Source organism: Neopelma chrysocephalum, unplaced genomic scaffold (assembly GCF_003984885.1).
Source record: "Neopelma chrysocephalum unplaced genomic scaffold, ASM398488v2 Primary Assembly neopelma1_106b, whole genome shotgun sequence".
Classification (NCBI taxonomy): domain Eukaryota; kingdom Metazoa; phylum Chordata; class Aves; order Passeriformes; family Pipridae; genus Neopelma; species Neopelma chrysocephalum.
Genome location: NW_020897771.1, coordinates 836,495 through 855,978, shown reverse-complemented (window position 1 = coordinate 855,978; position 19,484 = coordinate 836,495). Strand labels below are relative to the sequence as shown.

General features: G+C 59.7%; 3 protein-coding genes across 5 annotated transcripts in view; all 3 read right to left on the bottom strand.

Annotated features, from left to right (window-relative positions):
- Positions 1 to 932: 932 nt before the first annotated feature.
- MTCH2 (mitochondrial carrier 2) lies at positions 933 to 3,784 on the bottom strand. The gene is made up of 13 exons (XM_027696413.1): positions 3,639 to 3,784; positions 3,478 to 3,562; positions 3,281 to 3,387; positions 3,157 to 3,183; positions 2,835 to 2,888; positions 2,699 to 2,756; positions 2,564 to 2,615; positions 2,425 to 2,484; positions 2,083 to 2,176; positions 1,935 to 1,982; positions 1,591 to 1,658; positions 1,266 to 1,341; positions 933 to 1,135 (listed from the first exon to the last, which is right to left on the bottom strand). The coding sequence occupies exons 1-13, from the start codon at positions 3,723 to 3,725 to the stop codon at positions 1,049 to 1,051; spliced, it is 903 nt and encodes a 300-aa protein (XP_027552214.1). The 5' UTR covers positions 3,726 to 3,784; the 3' UTR covers positions 933 to 1,048.
- A 1,088-nt stretch (positions 3,785 to 4,872) lies between these two features.
- FNBP4 (formin binding protein 4) lies at positions 4,873 to 14,908 on the bottom strand. 2 transcript variants are annotated; one of them, XM_027696363.1, is made up of 16 exons: positions 14,785 to 14,908; positions 14,537 to 14,617; positions 13,861 to 13,997; positions 13,503 to 13,707; positions 13,262 to 13,412; positions 13,064 to 13,184; positions 12,554 to 12,895; positions 12,252 to 12,462; positions 10,239 to 10,357; positions 8,078 to 8,182; positions 7,662 to 7,795; positions 6,525 to 6,703; positions 6,021 to 6,334; positions 5,396 to 5,914; positions 5,150 to 5,307; positions 4,873 to 5,056 (listed from the first exon to the last, which is right to left on the bottom strand). In XM_027696363.1, exons 1-16 carry the CDS (start codon positions 14,906 to 14,908, stop codon positions 4,966 to 4,968), a joined length of 2,991 nt encoding a protein of 996 aa, XP_027552164.1. In that variant the 3' UTR covers positions 4,873 to 4,965. The 2 variants fall into 2 exon arrangements, with proteins under 2 accessions (XP_027552164.1, XP_027552165.1); XM_027696364.1 differs by having other exon boundaries at positions 13,064 to 13,181.
- The window catches only part of NUP160 (nucleoporin 160), a 32,113-nt gene continuing 20,795 nt past the window's right edge, over positions 8,167 to 19,484 (bottom strand). Inside the window, exons 29-36 of one of the 2 annotated variants that reach the window (XM_027696349.1) lie at positions 18,428 to 18,538; positions 17,289 to 17,412; positions 16,968 to 17,069; positions 16,594 to 16,735; positions 16,240 to 16,365; positions 16,059 to 16,163; positions 15,877 to 15,968; positions 8,167 to 8,176 (exon numbers count right to left, since the gene is read on the bottom strand). In XM_027696349.1, the coding sequence (XP_027552150.1) occupies positions 15,882 to 15,968; positions 16,059 to 16,163; positions 16,240 to 16,365; positions 16,594 to 16,735; positions 16,968 to 17,069; positions 17,289 to 17,412; positions 18,428 to 18,538 (797 nt within the window). In that variant the 3' untranslated portion in view covers positions 8,167 to 8,176; positions 15,877 to 15,881. Of the gene's footprint in view, positions 8,177 to 15,607; positions 15,969 to 16,058; positions 16,164 to 16,239; positions 16,366 to 16,593; positions 16,736 to 16,967; positions 17,070 to 17,288; positions 17,413 to 18,427; positions 18,539 to 19,484 lie in introns of those variants that run through there. The other variant, XM_027696348.1, reaches the window with a different exon arrangement.

Below are 19,484 nucleotides of genomic sequence, written 5' to 3'. Positions count from 1 at the left end.
CAGCACATCCCCGGCGTCCGCGGACCCGGCGGCACCGGCACCGCCCGGGCCCGCCATGGCGCCGGCACGGGGATTGGGAAGGGAGGGACCGGCTCCGCCTCCCCTGACCGAGCCCGCCCCCGCCCGCCCCGGGACGGGGAACGGCCCCGCGGGTGCGGGACGGCCCCGCCCGGTGTGCGACAACCTCCTCCGGGTGTGACGCGGCCCCCGCCAGGCACGAAACCCACCCGCCGGCTTTGCGATGCCCCTGCCAGGCGTGCGACCCTCTTGCTGGGTGTGCGACGGCCGCTGCCTTTGCAAGGTCCCTGCCGGGTGTGCAAGTCCTGCTCCGGCCGTGCAACAGCCCCCACCAGGTGTGCAACAACCCCGGCCAGGTGTGCGACTCCCCTCCCAGCTTTACACTCGTCCCTGGGTGTTCAAATGCACCAGGGTGTGCAACTCTCACCTCACCCCCCTCCGTGGGCTTTGCCGTGACCCCTCCAGGTGTCCAACAACTCCTTCCAGGTGTACACTTCCAAACCTTTCCAACCCCTTCCAGGTGTACACTTCCAAACCTTTCCAACCCCGCCAAGTGTTGTACGTTTCCTCCCCTTTTCACAGCCCCCACGTGCCACCACACCCTCGCTGTCCCTCTGTGCCTGGGAGTGTCAGGACTCTGCCCTGGATGTCCTACTTGGAGAATACCTGGAGTGAGCGAGGGGAAACCGAGGCCCCCTGTGACACCTGCACAGCCCATCTCAGCACAGGTAGTTACTTGTAAGGGGGTGACAATTCCAAGTGCTGTCACCTCACAGGGGAATTTCCCCTGTGTAAAGAGCCTCAGCAGTGTCTGAGGCTGGGAAAAAGGCTCCTGGATAAATCAGGGAATGCTGGAGACCTGCCAGCCCTGCTTCCTGGGAAACCCCTGTGAAAAAAGACTCTCACATGTGCACTTTCAGCTCTCAGCAGGAAATGATTTTTAAAAAACTGTATAGAAATCATCACTCTCCATGATTCTTTGCTTCCGGAGCCCAGCATCAGCTCCACAATCCCGCTCCCGCCTCTGGAATCAGCGGAACCTCCGCTCGTCCCACACGTATCGCTTCCCCATCGGCACCTTGCGGAAGAACAGGCTGTTCCCTCGGCTCATGTTGCCCTGGAAAGGGAAAACAACCATGGATCGGCCACATGAGACCTGGTGTGGCCCCCCCAAACCCCGTGGGGCTCCCACCCGGCTCCTCGCTACGTTCCAGTGTATCCCGGTGCATCCCGGCTCCAGTACTTACCTCCCTGTGCAGCTGGCTCCAGCAATCCAGCCAGGAGGAGTAGGTGGGTGCGTAGGGAAGGAGACCCCCAGCCAGCCTGGGGAAGGGAGGGGAGACCCGCCGGGAATTACTCCCACAGGGAATCATTCCCAGCTGGGGAGGTGGGATCCGTCCCCTCCACAGCTCCACACTAGGTTGAACCCAAAAAGCTTTGCCGCCCCAATCAAAGATGGATCAACCCTGTGGAGAGCTGGAAACACCTTTTCCATCTGGGAATTTCAGAAAGGTGGTTCCAGGAGCTGACCCAGGCAGAGGGACATGGATGTCCCCAGGACTGGGGACTCACCCGCAGTTGTTCACGGCCATCAGGTTGGACACCAGGACGAAGGGGTAGGTCAGCATGCTGGCGAAGAACTGCAAGGAAAAGCAGGGATAACAGGATATTCCCTCTTCCCTCTGCGCGGGGAGAACCAGCCCCTAAAGATCCCCTGGGAATTATGCCCCAGGGAGGGAGCCCACTCCTGCCACTTCCATGAGGTGACACATGTCCTCCATGGAGCATCCCCTGGCCTGTGAGCTGATCCAGCTGATCCCAGCCTGGCTACATGCCCACCGCGGCAGCCGCAGGATTTCAGGAGCACTCCATTCACTAGGGAAAGGATCCAATTCCCACCCGTGTGCTGTACTCACCCCAGTGACTGCCTGCGAGTAGCTCTTCATCTCAGCCATGGTGGAGACCTGTGGAAGGAGCAGAGGCACCTGAATCCCCCCACAAGAGGGTTGTGGCCCCCTGGACCATCTCTGGAGGTTCCCACCCCTGTCCCCCTGGAATCCATACCCCATTCTCCAGCGCGTATGTGTTGATGAGGTAGGCCAGCATGTTGCAGAGCCACAGGGACAGGATGTCCCCGAGAAGCCGCGGGATGAGGCCGCTGGAAGGGAAGAAACAGCGGGAATGTTAGCTGAGGGTTCGGGTGTGGCTGTGCAGAGAGCTGGGAACAACTCCTTTGGGATGGTGGGGTGGGGCTGTTCCCAAAGCAGGCGGGGGACAGGGGCACAGCCTCCCGCGGGGGTGGGAACACTTGGATGGATGATCCATAGGGGACACAGGAGCTGCTAGAGGGACTAGAATGCTCCTGGGAAGAACCACTGCACCACCCCCTCCTTTCCCGGCACTCACGCGAAGAATCCCAGGATTCCCTCTTCCCGGTAGATTGTGGCGAAGGCGCTTAGTGTCCCACTGGGAAGGGGAGGAAGAGGATGGATCAGCTGGGGAGATCCTGGGATCCCCAGCCCCCCCGGAGCCCCCCAGGCCGTACCTGTACTTGGTCTCGCGGCCGATGAACTGCACCATGCAGCGCAGGGTGATCACTGCGGGCACACAGGGACATTGGGGACACAGCAGGGACACTTGGCCCTCCCTCCCCAGCCCCCCGAGGTCAGGGGGCACCTACCGTGGAAGGGGTGGGTGATGAGGGTGGCAGCGGAGCGGGCGACCATCTCCCGGGAGGTCTGGGGACAAACGGGGTGTCACCAGGAGGGACCGGGGCCAGGACACCCCGGAGCCATCCCCCTGATCCTGCTCCTCACCTCTTTCAGCACCTGCTCCAGTGACGACACAGGCTCCTTCTTGCTGGCTCCGGGCTGGGAGGGAGGAAAGGTCAGGGGGAAACCACCCGCAGTCCATCCAGAACCACGGGGCGGGGTCGGCAGATCCCGGCCCTCCCTCCAGAGCGTTCTGGGAGCAGGGCAGAGTCTGCCCGAGGCCAGGGTGAGTGGGAAGGGAAATCATGGAGGGAGAAGGGAGGGATGGAGGGAAGGAACAGAGAAATGGAGAGGGGAAGAAAGGAGAAGGCAGGGATGGAGAAAGAAGGGAAAGAAGATTCCTCGAGGTAAGCCCCTCTGCACCCACCTCAGCCTGCTCGGCCTCCTGGTAGTGCTGTGGAGCAAAGGGCAGGGTCAGCACCGCCGGGGGGTCCCGGTGTCCCCGTCCCCGGCGGCAGAGCCCCCTCGGCTGACCCCGCCCGTGCCGGTACCTGCAGCACTTTGCTGTGAACCACGGTGCCGATGGCGCTGGAGCACAGCCGCGGGGCCAGGCCTTTGAAGAGTCCCGCTCTTCCGTCCACCTTCACGATGTGCTTGGCTGGGGACACCGGGGACCGTCAGCCCCGGGGGGACCCCACGGCGGCACCAGGGCGGCCCCACCGGGGCAGCCCCACCGGGGCGGACTCACCGTAAGAGAAGAGGCCGGGCAGCTGGTACACCTGGCGGCCGAAGATGTTCCTCCCCAGGGTGGGCGGCAGCGGCTCGTAGCCCACCTGCAGCGGGGACAGGTGGCTGCACCCCACCGCGGCCGGTACCGAGCCCCGCACCCCCCGCCCACCCAGCCCTTACCTGCACCAGCACCTTCACGTACATGAGCGGCTGCGAGAGCACGGTGAGCCCCGAGCCCAGCAGCACCTGCGAGGCCGCGTCCGCCATGGTGCCGCCCCGGCGTCACGGCACAGAAGGACACGGGCGCCACCGCCGCCGCCGCCGCTTCCGCTTCCGCCTCCCCCGGTACTTCCGGTGCCGCCGTGACGCGAATCCGGCCGCCAGGGGGCGCCGCGGTGACGCAGCGGAGTTGCCATGGGAACGGCCGGGTCGCCATGGCGGCATTGCCATGGCAACGGGGCCCGCGGGGACACTACGGTGACACCGCGGTGACAGGGCTGAGGGGACACCAGGGTGGCCCGGGGCCAGGTGCCTGCAGCTTCTGGGGGACAAGGGGCCCCAGCGGGGACGTTGCAATTAGAACGGGCGTCAGCAGGCCGGGGCACAAGGGGGCAGGCAGGTCCCAGCAGGGGCTCTGCTCTGGCACCAGGAAGGTCTCTGGTGTGGGTGGGGTGGGGACATGTGCCCAAGGCAAGGCAGGGACAGGGAGAGCCCCCCCAGACGCGGTGCTGGGTGTTGTGTGAGGCTGCAGGCTCTCAATCACAGCTCGGCTCATGCCCAGGACTCCCCTGCCGGCCGGAGCCAGCGCTGCCTGTGGTGCAGATGTGTAGATGCTGCCCAGAGGGGTCCACCAGGGACACGGGGGTCTCCTCCCTGCCCATCTTCTGGCCTTGAGGGGAGCAGCACTGCAGCCAGAGGGCGGAGGACAAGAGGGGACACCCACCGCAGCCAGGGCTCACCTCGACAGCAGCCATGGAAGTGTGGATGTGCACAAAGCTGATGAATGGCTCCAGGACTGGCCCCCCACCAAAGCCTCCTGGTGCCCCCACCCCTCCCTCCCCAGGGGCATCCTGCAGGCTCCAAGGGTGCAAGAGCTCCACGAGCTGGGACATGGCCACCGCTCTGCCCCCAGCCTGGAGCATTCCAGGGGGTGGTGGTGACCCAAGGGCAGGACCCATCACCTGGCCTTGTTGACCCTCACACTGTTGGCCTCAGCCCATGAATCTAGCCTGTCCAGATTCCTCTGCAGAGCTTCCTGCCTTCCAGCAGGTCCACATCCTACCCAAGCTCGTGTCGTTTGTGAATTCACTGAGGGTGCCCTTGATCCCCTCATCCTGAATATCCTGGATTACAAGGGTCTCATTCTGCCCCCCATGCCAGTCTACTACCCGCCCCCAGCAGGATCAACCAGCTGGCCCTTCCCAAACTGCTACAATTTATTGGACAATGGTCAAGGGAACTGTACATCTGTAAAAAAAAAAGAGCTCGGTGTGTGGCACTACGTGCCTCAGGTGCTCGAGGCAGTTTTCCTCCGCTTCAGCCGCGCGCGCCAGTCCTCGGGTAGCGCCTCGAAGTTGGCATTCCTCTCTGCCATGCCACTGTGGGACAGAGCAGGGTGTCAGCACCACAGGGCCCTGCTGCAGATCCCCCCCCTTCACAGGGCATGAGGTGCTGGCCCCCAGGGTCCATACCTCATCAGCTGCTGCTGCTTCCACTCCTCAATGCGCCGCTGGGCTGTGGTCTCCCGGTCCTCCTCGCTGGAGCTGGAGTTCTCCTCCTCATCCAGCTCTCGCTGGATACTCTGCCACTTCTTCACCAGCGACGGCATCTTCGTCTTGCCCTTCTTGCCCTGTGCCACAAGCGCAGCCACGGTGAGCACAGCTGGAGAGGGAGGAGAGGGGGAATGGCGCCAGCAAGGGCCCACCCGACCCACCTACCTTGTCCTTGCGCCCCTTCCTCGGCTTCTCCTTGTCTGGCGGCGGCGGGGCCTTGGGGACGGGCGGCGGGGGGGTCTGTGGGGGTGGCGGGGGTGGTGGCTGCTCGGCGGCGGGCAGGGCCCCCCGTGCCGGGGCAGGCTGCGTGGCGGCCGCGGTGCCCAGGCTGACGGGCGCGGCGCACTCCGAGTATCCCATCACGGAAGGTGTGGCTGGAGCCGTCACACCGAGGTAGCCGGACTGCAGCCCCAGCGCCGTGGGCTGGGGGCCGGCGTGGCCCGGGGCCATGCGGAGGTTGGGGCGGCCCTGTATGTCGCTCTGGAGGCGCTGGCGGGGCCGCAGGGAGGCCAAGGGCACAGCTGATGGCTGGTACTTGCTGGTGGCCATCAGGGGCTGGCTGTAGATGACGGGGCAGCTGCCGATGGTGGCTGTGCGCTGCATCAGCCCAGGGCTCATCTCCACGGCTTTCCTCTTCTGCGGCTTGGTCGAGAGCAGCGGGGCCGGGCTCGGATCGACAGCGCCCTGGAAGAGGGCACTGAGGTGAATGCTGAGCCAGGAACACCATTATACAGCCCTTTCCCAGATTCCCACCCTCTAGAATCAGCAGAGCCCTGGCTTGGCAGCTCACCTGGCTGCTGCTGGCAGCAGGGCGCACCAGAGACTTCAAGGGAGCATCCTCCTCTGTTCCTGGGGCAGGGGGCTCCTCACCCCCCTCATCTTCCATCTCCACTTCCTGGATCTCCCCATCTTCTCCAGGTGGTGGGGGTGGTGGTGGGGGCGGTGGTGGCGAGTCTGGAGGAGGCGGAGGCGGCGGAGGCATTTCCAAAGGCAAGGGAGGTTGGAGGACCGGGACAGAGGACTGAAGCAGAGTCCAAAATGGAGTGAGCGGCATGAGAGATGTAGCAGCAGCTTGGCCTGAGAAGGATTCTTTACAAAGGGAGCCTAAAGAACACATTGACATGGGCTTGAACACTCAGGCTCTGGGCTGTGCCGCCTGCTCCTGCCCGCGCTCGGGACACTGTGACAGCTGGGATGGTGAAGGCACTGCCATTGGCGACTGCTCTGCCCCAACACACCCTCCTTTGGGGCCAGGATCCCCCCAACAACCTCCCGGATCCTGCCACGGCCATACCTGCGGGGCGCTCGGCGGGCTCCTCGGCGCGCTCTCCTTTGTCTTTGGGAGGGGGCTTAGGAGGACCGTCGGGTTTTCTGTCGGCGCTTCGCTGTCCCTCCTCTTCGTCCTCCCCGTCGGGGAACTCCCATTGCGATTCTCCCGAGCGTTCGTTAACATAGAAATAGCGTCTATGCTCCCTAGATCACAAGAAAGAGAAGGAGGCTTCAGCTTCCCTTCTCCGCCCCCGACACTCCAGGCGGGCCTGCCCACGACAGCGGTGCGCTCTCGCAGGGGAGACCCTCGTGCAGCGGGGCTGCCGCTCTCCCAAACGCGACAAACAACTTTGAGGACAGAGGCAGGAGAGGCCCGAGCCGACTCGCTCAAAGCTATTTGCCATGGCTGGCTGCGGGACGTCGCCCTGAGCCCCCCGCCCCAAGGGAGGGGAGGGCCGGGAACGCCGGCGACGTCTCGCTAAGCATCGGGACTTTCAGCACGGCCTTGGCTGAAAGTCGCCCTCCGAGAAGAGGCACCGGGGAACAGCCCAATGGAGGGAAGCGGCTGCCCCCCTACCCCGTGGTGCGCGGAGGTTTTTTATGATACTCTTGGTGTCAAACACACAGTGAATGCTAGAGAGAGGGAGCGGATCTGGGAGCTGAAAAACAAAAGAGCAAAGATTTCAAACAAAGGAAAATTAATCAAGAAAGCCAAATAGACAAAGAAATGTTTGGGTCTGACCTGCTGGCAGAAGACAGAAATCTTGTTCTTCATTCCGTCGGTGAGTTGAAGTTTGTCCTTTGGCAGAGCTGTTGGTCAGAAGAGTTGATCCAGAGATCCTGCAAAGTTCACAGAGCTCTCGCATGCGCGACCCCCCAGGCCCGCCCTCCACAGTGCTTGACACTCGCGAGAGGGACAACCAGCTCTGTCCGTCAGGGAATCGGCTCCGTCGCAAAGCACTGGGCACTCCGTTTGGATCCTCCCGTTTGGTGGCCGGCCCAAACTCTGCGAGTGCCGGACGTTTCTCTGCCTGCCCAGCACTAACAGAATCCGCTCTCAGTTCTGCCAGAGGGACGGCGCCAGCGTCGTCGGGTGGTTGATGGTCACAAATCATGTCTGAGATGTCAGAGATGAAAGGTGAGAAAGGAGGAGAGCGCGTACCTGTCCCAGTGGCAGGACCAGCCTTTAGGGGTGGCGTTTATTTCGTATTGTTTAAGCTGTTCGGCTGCGTCTTGGAGTTTGCGTTTGAGGTAGTTTCCATTGAGAGCACCTTCTCGCCAGTCTGCAATGCGGGTCTAGAGGGCAAGAACCGGGGGAAGCCGGTGAGGTGGGCTGGGAGCGGCCCCAGGGGGGACGGGACTCGAGGATCGGGAGGCTCCCTTCCGACACGGGACACCGGGGGCCAGGAGGGGGACACCCCGCCTGGGCATGAAGCCATGCTCTCCCCCCGCCGAGGAAGGGAGGGCCCTGCGCGGCGAGGAGCCACGAGGTTCACGCAGCACCGGCGCTCGGACGGCGGATTGCATCCAATCCGCTCCGGAACACGAGGCCGGAGCGGGGGGCGAAGGCTCGGTTACCTCTGTCTGCAACAGCAACATGTGGAAGTTGGAGATAGATTGTCTGTTGATGCCCAGGAACTCCAATTTACTAGTCAGAGTATTTGCCAGCTCTCCGATCTGAAACTGCCAGGAGAAAGGGCAGAGTCAAGAGCCGCCCTCCGGGAGTGGCACCGGGCGGCTGCGGCCCCACGGCTCCCAGGAAACACCGCTCGGGACCACCGGCAGCCCCTCAGCCCGGTGGGACTGGGACTGTGTGCCTGTCACCCCCTCTGTTACGTCCTGCACCCCAGGGACAGGGCAGTGTGGGGAGGCCGGGTGACACCTCCTCCACAGACCGTGCCCAACTCTGTGCGGAAGGACAGCAGGGGCTCGGGTTGCTCTGGTACTCTGGAGTTACAGCAGAGCCATCGCCACGGCAGAAACCGTAAAATCTAAGAATGTTTCCCAAATAAATGGGCCTGGATGACATTCCAGGCTCTATAAATCATTGCTTTCCAGAAGAACTAGCTGGAAAGCGCCAGAAAGGGACAACAGCAGCTATGTCAAAACTCAGGTCAGCCCACAGTGACCACAGCTACTCAACCCCAGCGTCCTATGGGAGTGAAACCTCCCATCTGGGGACACGGGGATCCCTGGGTCCATCTCCCTGACTGGGGGCACTGCATGGAAGCAGCCATGAGCCAGAAAGAAATGAGAAGCAGGAACAGAGATGCCTGCAAGGGGCATTGCCACTGCTTTAAGGAGGGCTCTAAAAATGTCTGGTTTTAGCTTCATTCCTCAGAAAAGGCTTTGGAACGTCCACAAAGCCAGAATGGCAGCACCTGTCCCCAGAGAGGGGACAGGCCAGACAGACAAGCCCTAGAGAAGCCTGAGGCTGGGATATGAATTCCCATGTTAACATGGCTCCGGAGAAGCCAGGGAAGATCTCAGAGCAGAGAGTGACTTGGCAGCAGCGGCCCCGGCACAGCTCCTGTAACCATAGAGGTTATCCCGACCCGATGAGCAAACGGTACCGGTTACCCGGGGAGCCGGCATTCCTCCGACAGCATTAAGCGAATCCTGCATGGAAAAGCGCCACGGGGTCTGTCACCACACCCGCCGGGACTGGGAGGACAGGGGACAGCACAGGGAACCAGCGAGCCCGGCCCTGCCACAGGCTTTTGTTATTTTAATTTAAATAAAATGATTAAAAAATCAGGTCTTACGCAGATGCTGCACTGAGGGAGACTCAGTTTTGCGGTGGGAACATCACATTGCTAAACCTTTGAAGAGTTTTTTTATGGGAGAAACGCGGAATTTGTCACAAGGACAGTACCAAAGCCCTCCCCTTTCACACCAGTAAAATGATTAAGGGGTGTGAAATGAGGTCAGGGATGGGCAACTCTCGCTGCAGGTTCCACCCAGACTCCACCACGAGCTGATGATTCCCCATCTGCCACAGTGAGGTGACAACATTTCCCAACGCCACTCCGGAGCCAAATTTTATGCTGCAGGAGATCTCAGGGTAATGAACGACAAGGGAATCATCCAAAGGACAATCAGGAAAGTTCTCCCCTACTGCTCTGCTATGCTCTCCCAGAGCCCGGAGCTCTGCTATGGATCAGGGAATCAATGTGCTGCAGCCAAAGGAGCAAACCAAGGCTCGGGAAAGAAAATATCAGCAGGATGCTGCAGAAATCCCCAGGGCCTCCCTGGTTTGCCTCTACAAGTAATGCCGGGCGAAGGGCAGAGCGGTACCGTCAGCCTCCAGAAACGGAGAGAGTACGGACGAGGAGTCTTCAGCCTGGAAACGGGACGACTGACCGGGCCAGAGACTGGAATATCGTTATTGGTGAAAACAAAGTCAAGATCAAAGTGGTTGTTCTCTGTCATGACAACACCCAGGGCTCAGTCTTTGCCCCCCCACACCCTCCTTTTATCCAAGCTTTTGCTGCTGGATCCTGCTGGAGAGACAGGATTTTGTCCCAGTGCTGCACAGCCCTTCCTTCACAAGCCGTTCCCGTGGCCACGCCAGGATGTGAGCTTTAAGAGCTCCACGTGGGCCAAAGCCAGAGCCCAAAGCTCCGGTGTTCCCAGGGAGGAGGCGGCTGAGGCAGCCAGCATGTCCCTTGTCCCTGCTGAATGCTGAGGACCCATCACATCCCTCACCTCACCGACACGCACCTCTGCTTATCCGTACCTTTAGGTCCTGCTCCTCCTCTTCCATTTTTGGAGCCCCTTGGGATTTTGATTTTTCCTGGGGCTCCTCAGATTCTGCCTCTTTGTCTGAGCTCTGATCAGCTGCTTCCATGCTCGGGGCTGCAGGAGAAGGAAGGACAGGTCAGTCTTTGTCCCACCACCACCCCAGCAGTGCTGGCACCCAGCTGGACACCCTGCCCAGAGCCAAAGGCAACGGAAAAGAAAGAGCAGGGAAAGAGCTGGGACCTCTTTTCCACAAGAGCCAGTGACAAGAGCCTGAAATTAAAAAGGAGAGATGATCACTGCTCTGTGTTTTGGTGGTGGGGCCCTTCCAGAAGGATAACACAGGGAGGATTGGAGCTGCTACAGCAAAAAGCAGAAAGGAAGAATGGCCTGGAATACAAAGCACCTCAGAATCTATCAGTTTAATAACCAGTCAATAAAAGGTACGGGGTATTAAATAAGTTATTATCAAAGACTGAAGAGTTCCCCAGAAGTTGTCAAGACCAGAGAGTTTTGCCACTGGATGACTAATTCACTGTCGAAGTGACAAATTCCAGGGAGAGAAGTTTGTGACAGAATCCCAAAGCCCCCAGGGGAAAGAAACCCCAATTCCCAGTGTGTGTGTCCTGGTGCTATAAGGCAGGACAATTCCCTAAATCACCCTCCCACAGCAAGGTGCTCAATTTAAACTGGTTGTTTCAGAGTGACAGTTTCCTGTTCCTCAGGTTAAGAAGGGGGAAATGGGTGCTGCTGGGAACAGTCAGCTTCAGGGATGCTTGAAAAGCCCTCTGGTAAAACCACTCCTTGGAGCCACTATGGAAAAATGACATCACTGACTTAGTGCCAGAGTTGTCACCCAGCTCACGCCGCTGCCTGAAGCAGAGGCACCTTAGGGAATGGGGCAGGCACCAACACAGCCTGCTCCAGGCACTTTTGTACCAGTTTTTCCTTGGAAAAGCAGTTTCATTCAGCTTTCCGTGCTGCAGGCATTTGGCCTGAAGCCTCGTGCTGGGAAGGGACTGGCGCATCTGGAGAAAAGGAGGCCTAAGGGGGACCTTCTCATTCCCCACATCTCCCTGACAGGAGGGGGGAGCCAGGTGGGGATCGGACTCTGCTTCCAGGGAACAAGTGACAGGACAAGATGGCCTCAGGCTGTGCCAAGGGAGCTTTAGGTTGGGTATTAGGGAAAATTTCTCCATGTAAAGGGCTGTCCAGCCCTGGCACAGCTGCCCAGGGCAGTGGTGCAGTCCCCATCCCTGGAGGCATTTAAAAGCCACGTGGATGTGGCTCTTGGGGTCGTGGTCAGTGATGGCCTTGGCAACCTTAAGGGAACAACTGGACTCCATGATCTCAGAGGGCTTTTCCAACCTGAACAATTCCATAATTCTGCAGTCTAGGAGTCCCGGGGCTGTTTGGCATAGAGTGTTCTTTTAAATGCTGCAGCTCGTACATTTTGGGAATCACAGCACTGGAGGATCTGACAGGAACGTGAGGAGTGGTTGTGGGCAACTGATATGTCCACACGCACCTGGAATGGATCTGGGACTCCCTTGCCACGAGGGCTGGAGTTACATTCCCCACACACAGAGTGTGGAGCCCAAGTGGCTCTGGGGAAACCTCAGTTGTCTGGAATTTGGCCACTGTTACCAGGCAGCTCAGAAACTGAACTCTGAAAGAGGAAGGTGACAGTTCCCAGCGTGTTCCCAGGTTGGATTTGTGATGTTGAAAGGAAGTCGAAGGCAGTGGGATATCAGGCAGCTGTTATCCATGTCCCTTCTCCCAACAAACCACTGAACACGGGCACTCTCCTGCCTATGCGATTAACAAGGATAAAGGAGAGAATGTGGCAGAGAACAGCTTGTCCTGGTGAGGCAGGGCTGTGACACTGGTGACAGCCACCCCTCGGCCTTGGCCCCACACGTACCTCACGGCCCTTCCCGGCTCTGCTCCGCAGGTCTTCGGGGAAAGGAGACCCCCCGCTCCTCCCTCCGAAGGGAGCCTTTCCAATTACCTGCTTCTCCCACTTCTGGACTCTCCCTGCCCATTTTGCTGGAGCCTCGGCTGGCAGACTCGGGGCTGGCGGCTCCCCCCAGCAGTTTCCATTTCCCTCTCTTCGAGGCCAGCCTGCGGGATGTGTCCTGCGAGGCCGACTGGCTCCTGTCGGACAGCGGGCTGGAGCCTGAGACGCTGCCATCACCTTCCTCCAAGGCACGCAGCTCTGCCTGCCAGGACAGGACACCCCGGGTTATTCCCAGTAATACCATGGCTACTGCCTGTGCAGTCTCATTTCCGGGACAAAACATCCCCCCCTACCTTCTTCCTTTCCAGCACCATCTCCAGCTCGAGCGTGTCCTGCTCCTCCTCTTCCTCCTCAGCACTCTCCCCCGACTGCACCACACTGCACAGATCCTCCTGCCCTGTGTCTTCCAGGGGGTCCCTGCTGGGCTCCGGCTCTTCGGGGGCAGCCGGCGTCTCTTCTGCTTTCGCCTCCTCTTCCGGAGGCGGCTCAACCTCCTCCTTGCAGATCACCTTCCTCCTCCAGCGCTCCTCTTCCTCCTTCACCACGTCGGGCAGGAGCGGGGCCAGGAGGGCCGCGGCCACGCCCTTCCTCTCCTCCTCGCTGTTGGAGAGGGCCTGCACGCCCTCGTTCACTTCCTGTGGGATGAGCTCTGCCTGAGCTTTCCGGCAGCTGCCAGAGGAAGGAGCCTGAGCTGCCGGGGCCCCTCCTGGGGCTGCGGATGGAGATGAGCGACCCACCCACTTTCAAGGAAGCCCAAGGAGGTGCCTACAAGCCCTGGAGCAACCAGAACCCGCCTGACTGACCTTCTTCACTTCCCGCTTGCTGAGGCTGGTCCCGCGGCTGGCACTGCCCAGGGTCCCCTTCTCCTGTGGGAACGGTTCCGTGGCTGCCACAAAGCTGCCGTTGGCACCTGCCACAGTGCTGCTGAGAGAGAGGAGAGAGAATGAATGGCAGGATTGGGACAACACCCCATGGAGCAATGTCCCAGGGGTCTCACCCACCTGTGCTGGTAGTGCTGCAGGCCCTGAACCTGCGTCGCCAGGTACTGTGGCAGCTCCCAGGTCACCTCGTTGCTCTGGGTGTTCCAGTAGTAGTAGCAGCCGGTGTTCTCATCCCACACTTCCTGCCAGTCGCCCATCTCCAGCTCTCCCACTGCCAGGGGGACAAGGACAGCCCGTCACACCCTTCCCCTGGTGACACCTGCCTGTCCCCGCTCCCTGTGGGGACAGGAAGGGCTCTCACCTCCGGCCAGCGAGCACTGGGTGTCGTACTGCCACTCCGGGGCCGGCGCCGTGCCCGCGCCGTTGGCTGTGCCCGCAGACGGGCCCGTGCCGGAGTCCTTTGGCTCTGGGCGGGGGGGTGTGGGAGGGGGCACAGAGGAGGAAGAGGAGGAGGGGGTAGTGGTGGGCTCTGCGGGTTGCGGAGGGGCCGTGATGGCATCGATCTCCTGTAAAAACAACATCCCACCATGATCTTCAAATGCCAGGCCCAAATCAAAGCACTTACTAGAAGGGGACAACGTGTTGGATCATGGAACTCCCCTCCTCCTGCCACTCCTCCTGCCTAAAGACCCCCTGGCCCTCCCTGGAGTGGCACTCACCGCCAGGAAGTTGGCCAGGGTGCTGTCGATGTCAGTGGAATTGCTGCCATTGGCATCCATGGAACGGGCCGGCTTTTCCAGGTTCTCGCCCTCCTCATCGTCACTGTCGGCATAGGCTCCCAGCAGACACAGACCTCCTGGAGAAGGGAGGAGTGAATCCTCAGGGGGATCCTTCCTGCTGCCACAGGGTATTGCATCCGACCCCACACCCTCCGCTCTGGTGGTCCCACTGTCAGCCCAGGGGGAACAGCCCCCATGGAAGCAGCAGGGTCGGCTTCTGGGGACAGGCATCCCCTTCCCGTGAGCATTCCGGGGACAAACACCACCCTGCCCTCTTCTAAACAGCCACAGGGGTATATGCCGACTGCCAAAACTGTGAGGGACCAACCCCCGAACACAGGGGGGGCAGGAAATACCCTCCACGGCAAAAAGAACTCGGCATGAGGAGAGAAAAATCAAATCTCCACACCGGAAAAAAAGATTCGGGGGTGGGGGGTCAGAATCCCACAAAACCTGAAACCCTCCATTTTTTATCATTATAAACCGGTTTTATACTTATAAATCATTTTTATCAGTGGGGGCCGCTCCATTCCCAAACCCAGGGGTTCTCTCCCCTGTTTTTTTTTTTTGGCAGGGGGGGTTTAATCCCACGTCTCCCCCTACGGCGCTCCCTCACCTGTGGCTTTGACGGCGGCGGGCGCGGGGGGCGGCGGGTTGGGCGGGTTGCGTGGGGGCTCCGCCACCGCTTCGGGCTCATCTGCGGGGAAAAAGCGTCAGTTTTGGGGGGCTCCGGGGACGGATGGGGGGGGGGAAGCGCGGGAAGGGCGTCGCGGGGCCCCCCGGGCTCGCGCCCGCGCTAGGCCGCACTAGGCCGCGCCGCGGCCAACAAAGCGCGCCCGCCTCAGCCGCCTGCGCCCGCCTTACCCGGCTCGGAGCCCGAGTCCCCCCCGTCGCCTGCAGGCCCCGCGGCCTCGTCGCGGCGCGGGGCGGGCGGCGAGAGCTGCAGGATGGGCCGGCGGCCGGGCGCGGCCCGCGGCTTCTTCCCCATGGCGGCGGCGGCGCCTCGGGCTGCGGCCGCGCCGGTGACGTCAAAGGGAGGGGCGGGACGGCGGGGACACGGCCCCTGGGCGGAGACAGCGGGGCGGGACCGGCGGCGTCCTGGCCTATGGGATGGGGATAGGGTGGGAATAGTGCCCCTTCCCGCCCGTGGAACCGGGAGAGAGGCCGGAATAGCGCCCCTTCCCGCCTGCGGAATGAGAATAGGGGTGGGATTGGTGCCCCTTCCTGCCCTAGAGAAGTGGGAGGGATGAGGGTTTAATGCCCCATCCTGCCCTATAAAACAGGGCTGTCCTTGCATTTATAGCCCCTTCCTGCCCTAGAGCACAGGGCTGCCCTTGAATGTACAGCCCAATCCCGCCCTTGACCCTGTAGCCCCATCCTATCCCATAGCCCTCTCCTGCCCTACAGCCCTTGAGTCTATAGCCCCGTGCTGCCCTCCAGGGCTGTGGCCCCATCCTATCTTACAGCATAATCCTATAGCTTTTCCGGGGGGCTATAGCCCCTTCTTACCCTATACCCCCTTCCCTTGAGCTATATCCATTGGGGATAGAGTTCCCTCTCTCCTGGGCCCTACAGCTCCATCCTGCCCTATATCCCAGCCCTAGAGTGAGGGCTGTAGGGGGGGGGTCTGGGGAGAGGAGCCTCACAGCCCCCCCTTTTCCCACCCCACCCCGATGCACACTTGGAATAACACTTTCATTTTATTAAAGTTCATCCAAAAACATACCAATAAATAAAAGAAGTTCCCAAAAGTTCCACGTCTGGAGCAGGCAGAGAGCGAGTGGGTGTCGTGTCAGCAACCCCCCCAGCCCTGCTCATCACCTACCGCCCCCCACAGGGACAAGTGAGGGGACACGCTGAAGGGACAACCCACCTCCCCAAACCCCATCCTTCTGGAAAAATGACGAGTACATCCAGCACCACGGGCTGGGATGGTGACGCTCCCGGGGACGTCACCTGGACTAGGAGTGGCAGTACAGGCGCTCCACGGTGGCCGTGCTGACCTTCTGCTGGTAGTCCTCCATCCTGTCGTTCAGCTTCTCGTAGAGCTGGGAGAGGCAGGAGTCATGAGGAATCCCACCCCATCCCAACCCCATCCCAGTGCCCCTCTCTCAGGAGTCTGGGGACTCTGCACCTACCACGACGCTGTTCTCGTTGGCGGAGCTCTCCCGCAGCGCCTGCAGCAGCTGGTCAATGGCAGTGTAGGGAAGCCACATCGTGGGGGACGTTGGGGACAGGGGCACCTGGAAGGAACAGAAGCCCTCGCGTCGTGTCCCCAAGGTACATCCCCTGCCACATCCCACCTGCAGGTGAGCTCACCTCGATCCCGAAATACTGGTGCCCTTTGCCCAGGACAGCATCCACGTACTCCAGGACCAAATCCACGGCCTCCTCCAGCAGGTCGTAGTTCAGGTAGAGGCGCAGCAGCTCGGCAGCGTCCACTTCCTGCAGGAAAAAAAATGGAAACTCAGTCAGGGAGTGTGACCAGGAGCTTGGACCACGTTGGGAGGAACCTGCTCCGAGCCTTGGTCCCGGGTACAGGGCACTCAGCTCCAGGGCCTGGAGCTGGGAGCAGAGAGGTGGAGTGGAGCTGGTAGGTGCCTGTCGGAGCAAGAGTGATCTGGCAGCTCTAGGACAAGCGGGATTTTGGGACAGCTGGTTCCCTGTTCTCACCTTGTAGCTGTTAATGAGCCAGTTGGGCAGAGGGATCCCGTGTGCCAGGAGCTTGTTGATGACGCAGCGATGGTACAGGCTGTTCTGGGATGGGTAACGCTCCAAGTAGGATGACAGCAGCCTCCAGGCTTCATCCGTGGCACTGCAAGGAAACAATTCCCCTTGGAACATGCGCCAGCAGCTCCTGCCACTGTCTGGGAGGCCATCGTGTGCTCCAGGTGACGTGGGGACAGCATGGAAACACAGCTCTCCCCATATCCCAGTCACACAGTTCTGCTTTGAGGGGTTTTTAAGGACCCCCAACGCTTTGGATTCCCAAAAGGCTCCTGTCTCCAGACCCTCCTCCTCCTCCCAAACTGTGGACATGGACCTACCTGGACTCCTTGGTGGTGACCAGGGCCGAGAGCTGGTTTGCTGCCAGCCAGTCCCAGGCCTTGGCCTGTGCCTCTTCCCCTCCCAGCTGGAGCTTGATGCACCTGCACAAAAACCAAAAAACACAGAAAGGTGGGTCCCTCCAGAGCCCAGCCCTTTCCCACTGCCATCAAAGCCACCCCTCGCAGGACTATTCCCAAGGAACAGCTGGGAATCAGCTGGATTGGCAGGAAAAGAATGTTCTTAGGGCAAGTTCCACCCCAAAACCACTGTGTCCCTCCAGCCCCACATCCCCTGAGGTGGGAGAACACCTGGACACGCACTTGAAGGTGAGGCCCTCAAAGATGGGTGTCAAGGGCAGCTTGAAGGTTTGGCACAGGGTGATGGCAGAGTCGAAGAGTCCGGCCCGGACCAGGAGAGACACCGTTTCCTCGGGTGTGGAGTTGCCTGAAGGGAAGGAGGACCAGGTAAAGCCTCTCCCAGTAACACCCCAGTGCTTTACTGGGGCCTCACCCCGTGTTACTCATCGAGAGTTGCAGCAGCACCACACTAACAGCCTCAAACACCCCGCAGTAGTACTTTGTCAATCCATGGCTGGAGGCTTTCCTGGCCTCCAGAGCATCCCATGAGCCGGGGAGCCATCCCTTGGAGGGACTGCACAGAGCAGCAGTGAGTCACAGAGCTGGCCCTGATCCATCATCACCTGGAGAGGGACTGCAGAGGGACACAGGCAGCAATATGCAGCCTATAGACAAATGCTGCTGCTGTTTAGAACCACGGAATTATTTGGAAAAGACCAAGATCCTCAAGTCTAGGGAGGGGACAGCCTCGTCATAGCTCTGTAAGAAGCAAACAAGGCACCAGCTCAGCTCTGCCAGCACAGAAACTGCGGCATTCGGCTCCCTGCGTCTCCACTCTGCCCTCAAAGCAGCTGTTCCCTCCTTTCCCTGCAATCCCTTGCTGGGAAGTCACCTCCTCCTGACATTTAAAGGAGAAAGAAAGTTACACGTTGTGTAACTTGTATCAGAGATACTAAAAGGCCCAGGGTGGGAGAGTTGTACCTTAGTGCTGTTCAAAAAGGAACAACTTTGATGAGCTAACATTGTTCCAGGAAGCAGGACTGTCCAGGAAAATCATTTACTCTTCAATTAAAAAGGTTGGACTCAATGATCTCGGAGGTCTTTTCCAACCTTAATCATTCTATGTTTCCATGATTTCCAGCAAGATAAAAAAAAGTGCCTTTTTGTCCCAACTCAGAAGCTCACCCCACCCTCCCTGCAGACCACTAGAGCTTGGAAAAGCCAAAAAACCAGCAGAAAGCATAAAACTGGTTCTCCTGATGTGCCTCTTCGACACCGCTGAGCTCAGTGGATGGATTTCACGGGAGGGATGGGAATTGGGTGGTCCCTGCCAGGTCCTGGGTTTGTCCTGGGGCAGGACAAAGAGGCTGAATCCCTCTCACCTGCCACAGCTGCTGCCGACACGTCATGTTCCACCAGGGTCAGCCGGATCCGGGCCAGCAAACATTCCCTCTCCAAATCCTCCAGCTCCAGGATCTCGATCTGGTGAGTGGCTGGAACAGATGGATACCGGGCTCTCAGCATTCCAAAAAGGGCTCTCTGGGCACTGTGCAGAATGTCATGGAATCATGGAATCGTTTGGGTTGGAAGAGAACTTAAAGCTCATCCACTTCCATGGGCAGAGACACCTTCCACTAGCCAGGTTGCTCCAAGCCCTGTCCAACTCGGCCCTGAACACTTCCAGGGATGAGGCAGCCACAGCTTCTCTGGGCAACCTGTGCCAGGGCCTCACCACCCTTACAGGGAAGAATTCCTTCCCAATATCCCATCTAACCCTGCCCTCTGGCAGTGGGAAGCCATTCCCCCTTGTCCTGTCTCTCCAGGCCCTTTTAGGCATTGGAAGGGGCTCTAAGTTCTCCCTGGAGCCTCCATGCCCTCGTAAAACCATCTCCACACCCCCCTCCCACCCTAAGAGGAGTTGTGCCCCAAAAAGCACCATAGGAACGATCAGGATTTGCTGCCCTTTCCCTGGTCCCTTGACTCTGCTCTCTCCTTGATATTATCCTCCTGTTCCTCCTCCTCCAGATGTTATCTAATATTTAGAAACAGCTGCTGCTTTGCCTGCCAGGCACACACCACAAAAAAAAAAAAAAATCTTCAGAAAGAGCTGGTTTAAAAATACCTGACCTTAAATTTTCCCACCGGAAGGCTGAGGATAACCTGATCCCACATCCTGGGCCGTGGCATACACAGGCAGAGCTTATTCCTGACAGGATTTCCAAGGGCACAAACAGTCTTGAACAACCAGAAAATGCCTCAAAAAGGTGGGTGGGGTTTTTTTCTGATTACAAATTATTTCCACTGAAAAAAAAAGCACTGTCAAGGCATCAGACTGCTGAGAGCGTGCACAGGAGCTCCTTGGGGAATAGCTGTATTCCTTGGGGAAACAGCTGTATTCCTTGGGGAAACAGCTGTATTCCTTGGGGAACAGTGGCAGTG

Coding starts and splice junctions, on each gene's coding strand:
- FNBP4 (XM_027696363.1), bottom strand. CDS start 14,908: ATGGGGAAGAAGCCGCGGGCCGCGCCCGGCCGCCGGCCCATCCTGCAG. Junction 12,896..13,063: donor GCAAGCGGGAAGTGAAGAAG/GTCAGTCAGGCG, acceptor CTCATCCCACAG/GAAGTGAACGAGGGCGTGCA. Junction 6,335..6,524: donor GCCCGCCGAGCGCCCCGCAG/GTATGGCCGTGG, acceptor TGTGTTCTTTAG/GCTCCCTTTGTAAAGAATCC.
- MTCH2 (XM_027696413.1), bottom strand. CDS start 3,725: ATGGCGGACGCGGCCTCGCAGGTGCTGCTGGGCTCGGGGCTCACCGTG. Junction 2,757..2,834: donor TGGAGCAGGTGCTGAAAGAG/GTGAGGAGCAGG, acceptor GTTTGTCCCCAG/ACCTCCCGGGAGATGGTCGC. Junction 2,616..2,698: donor CATCACCCACCCCTTCCACG/GTAGGTGCCCCC, acceptor GTGTGCCCGCAG/TGATCACCCTGCGCTGCATG.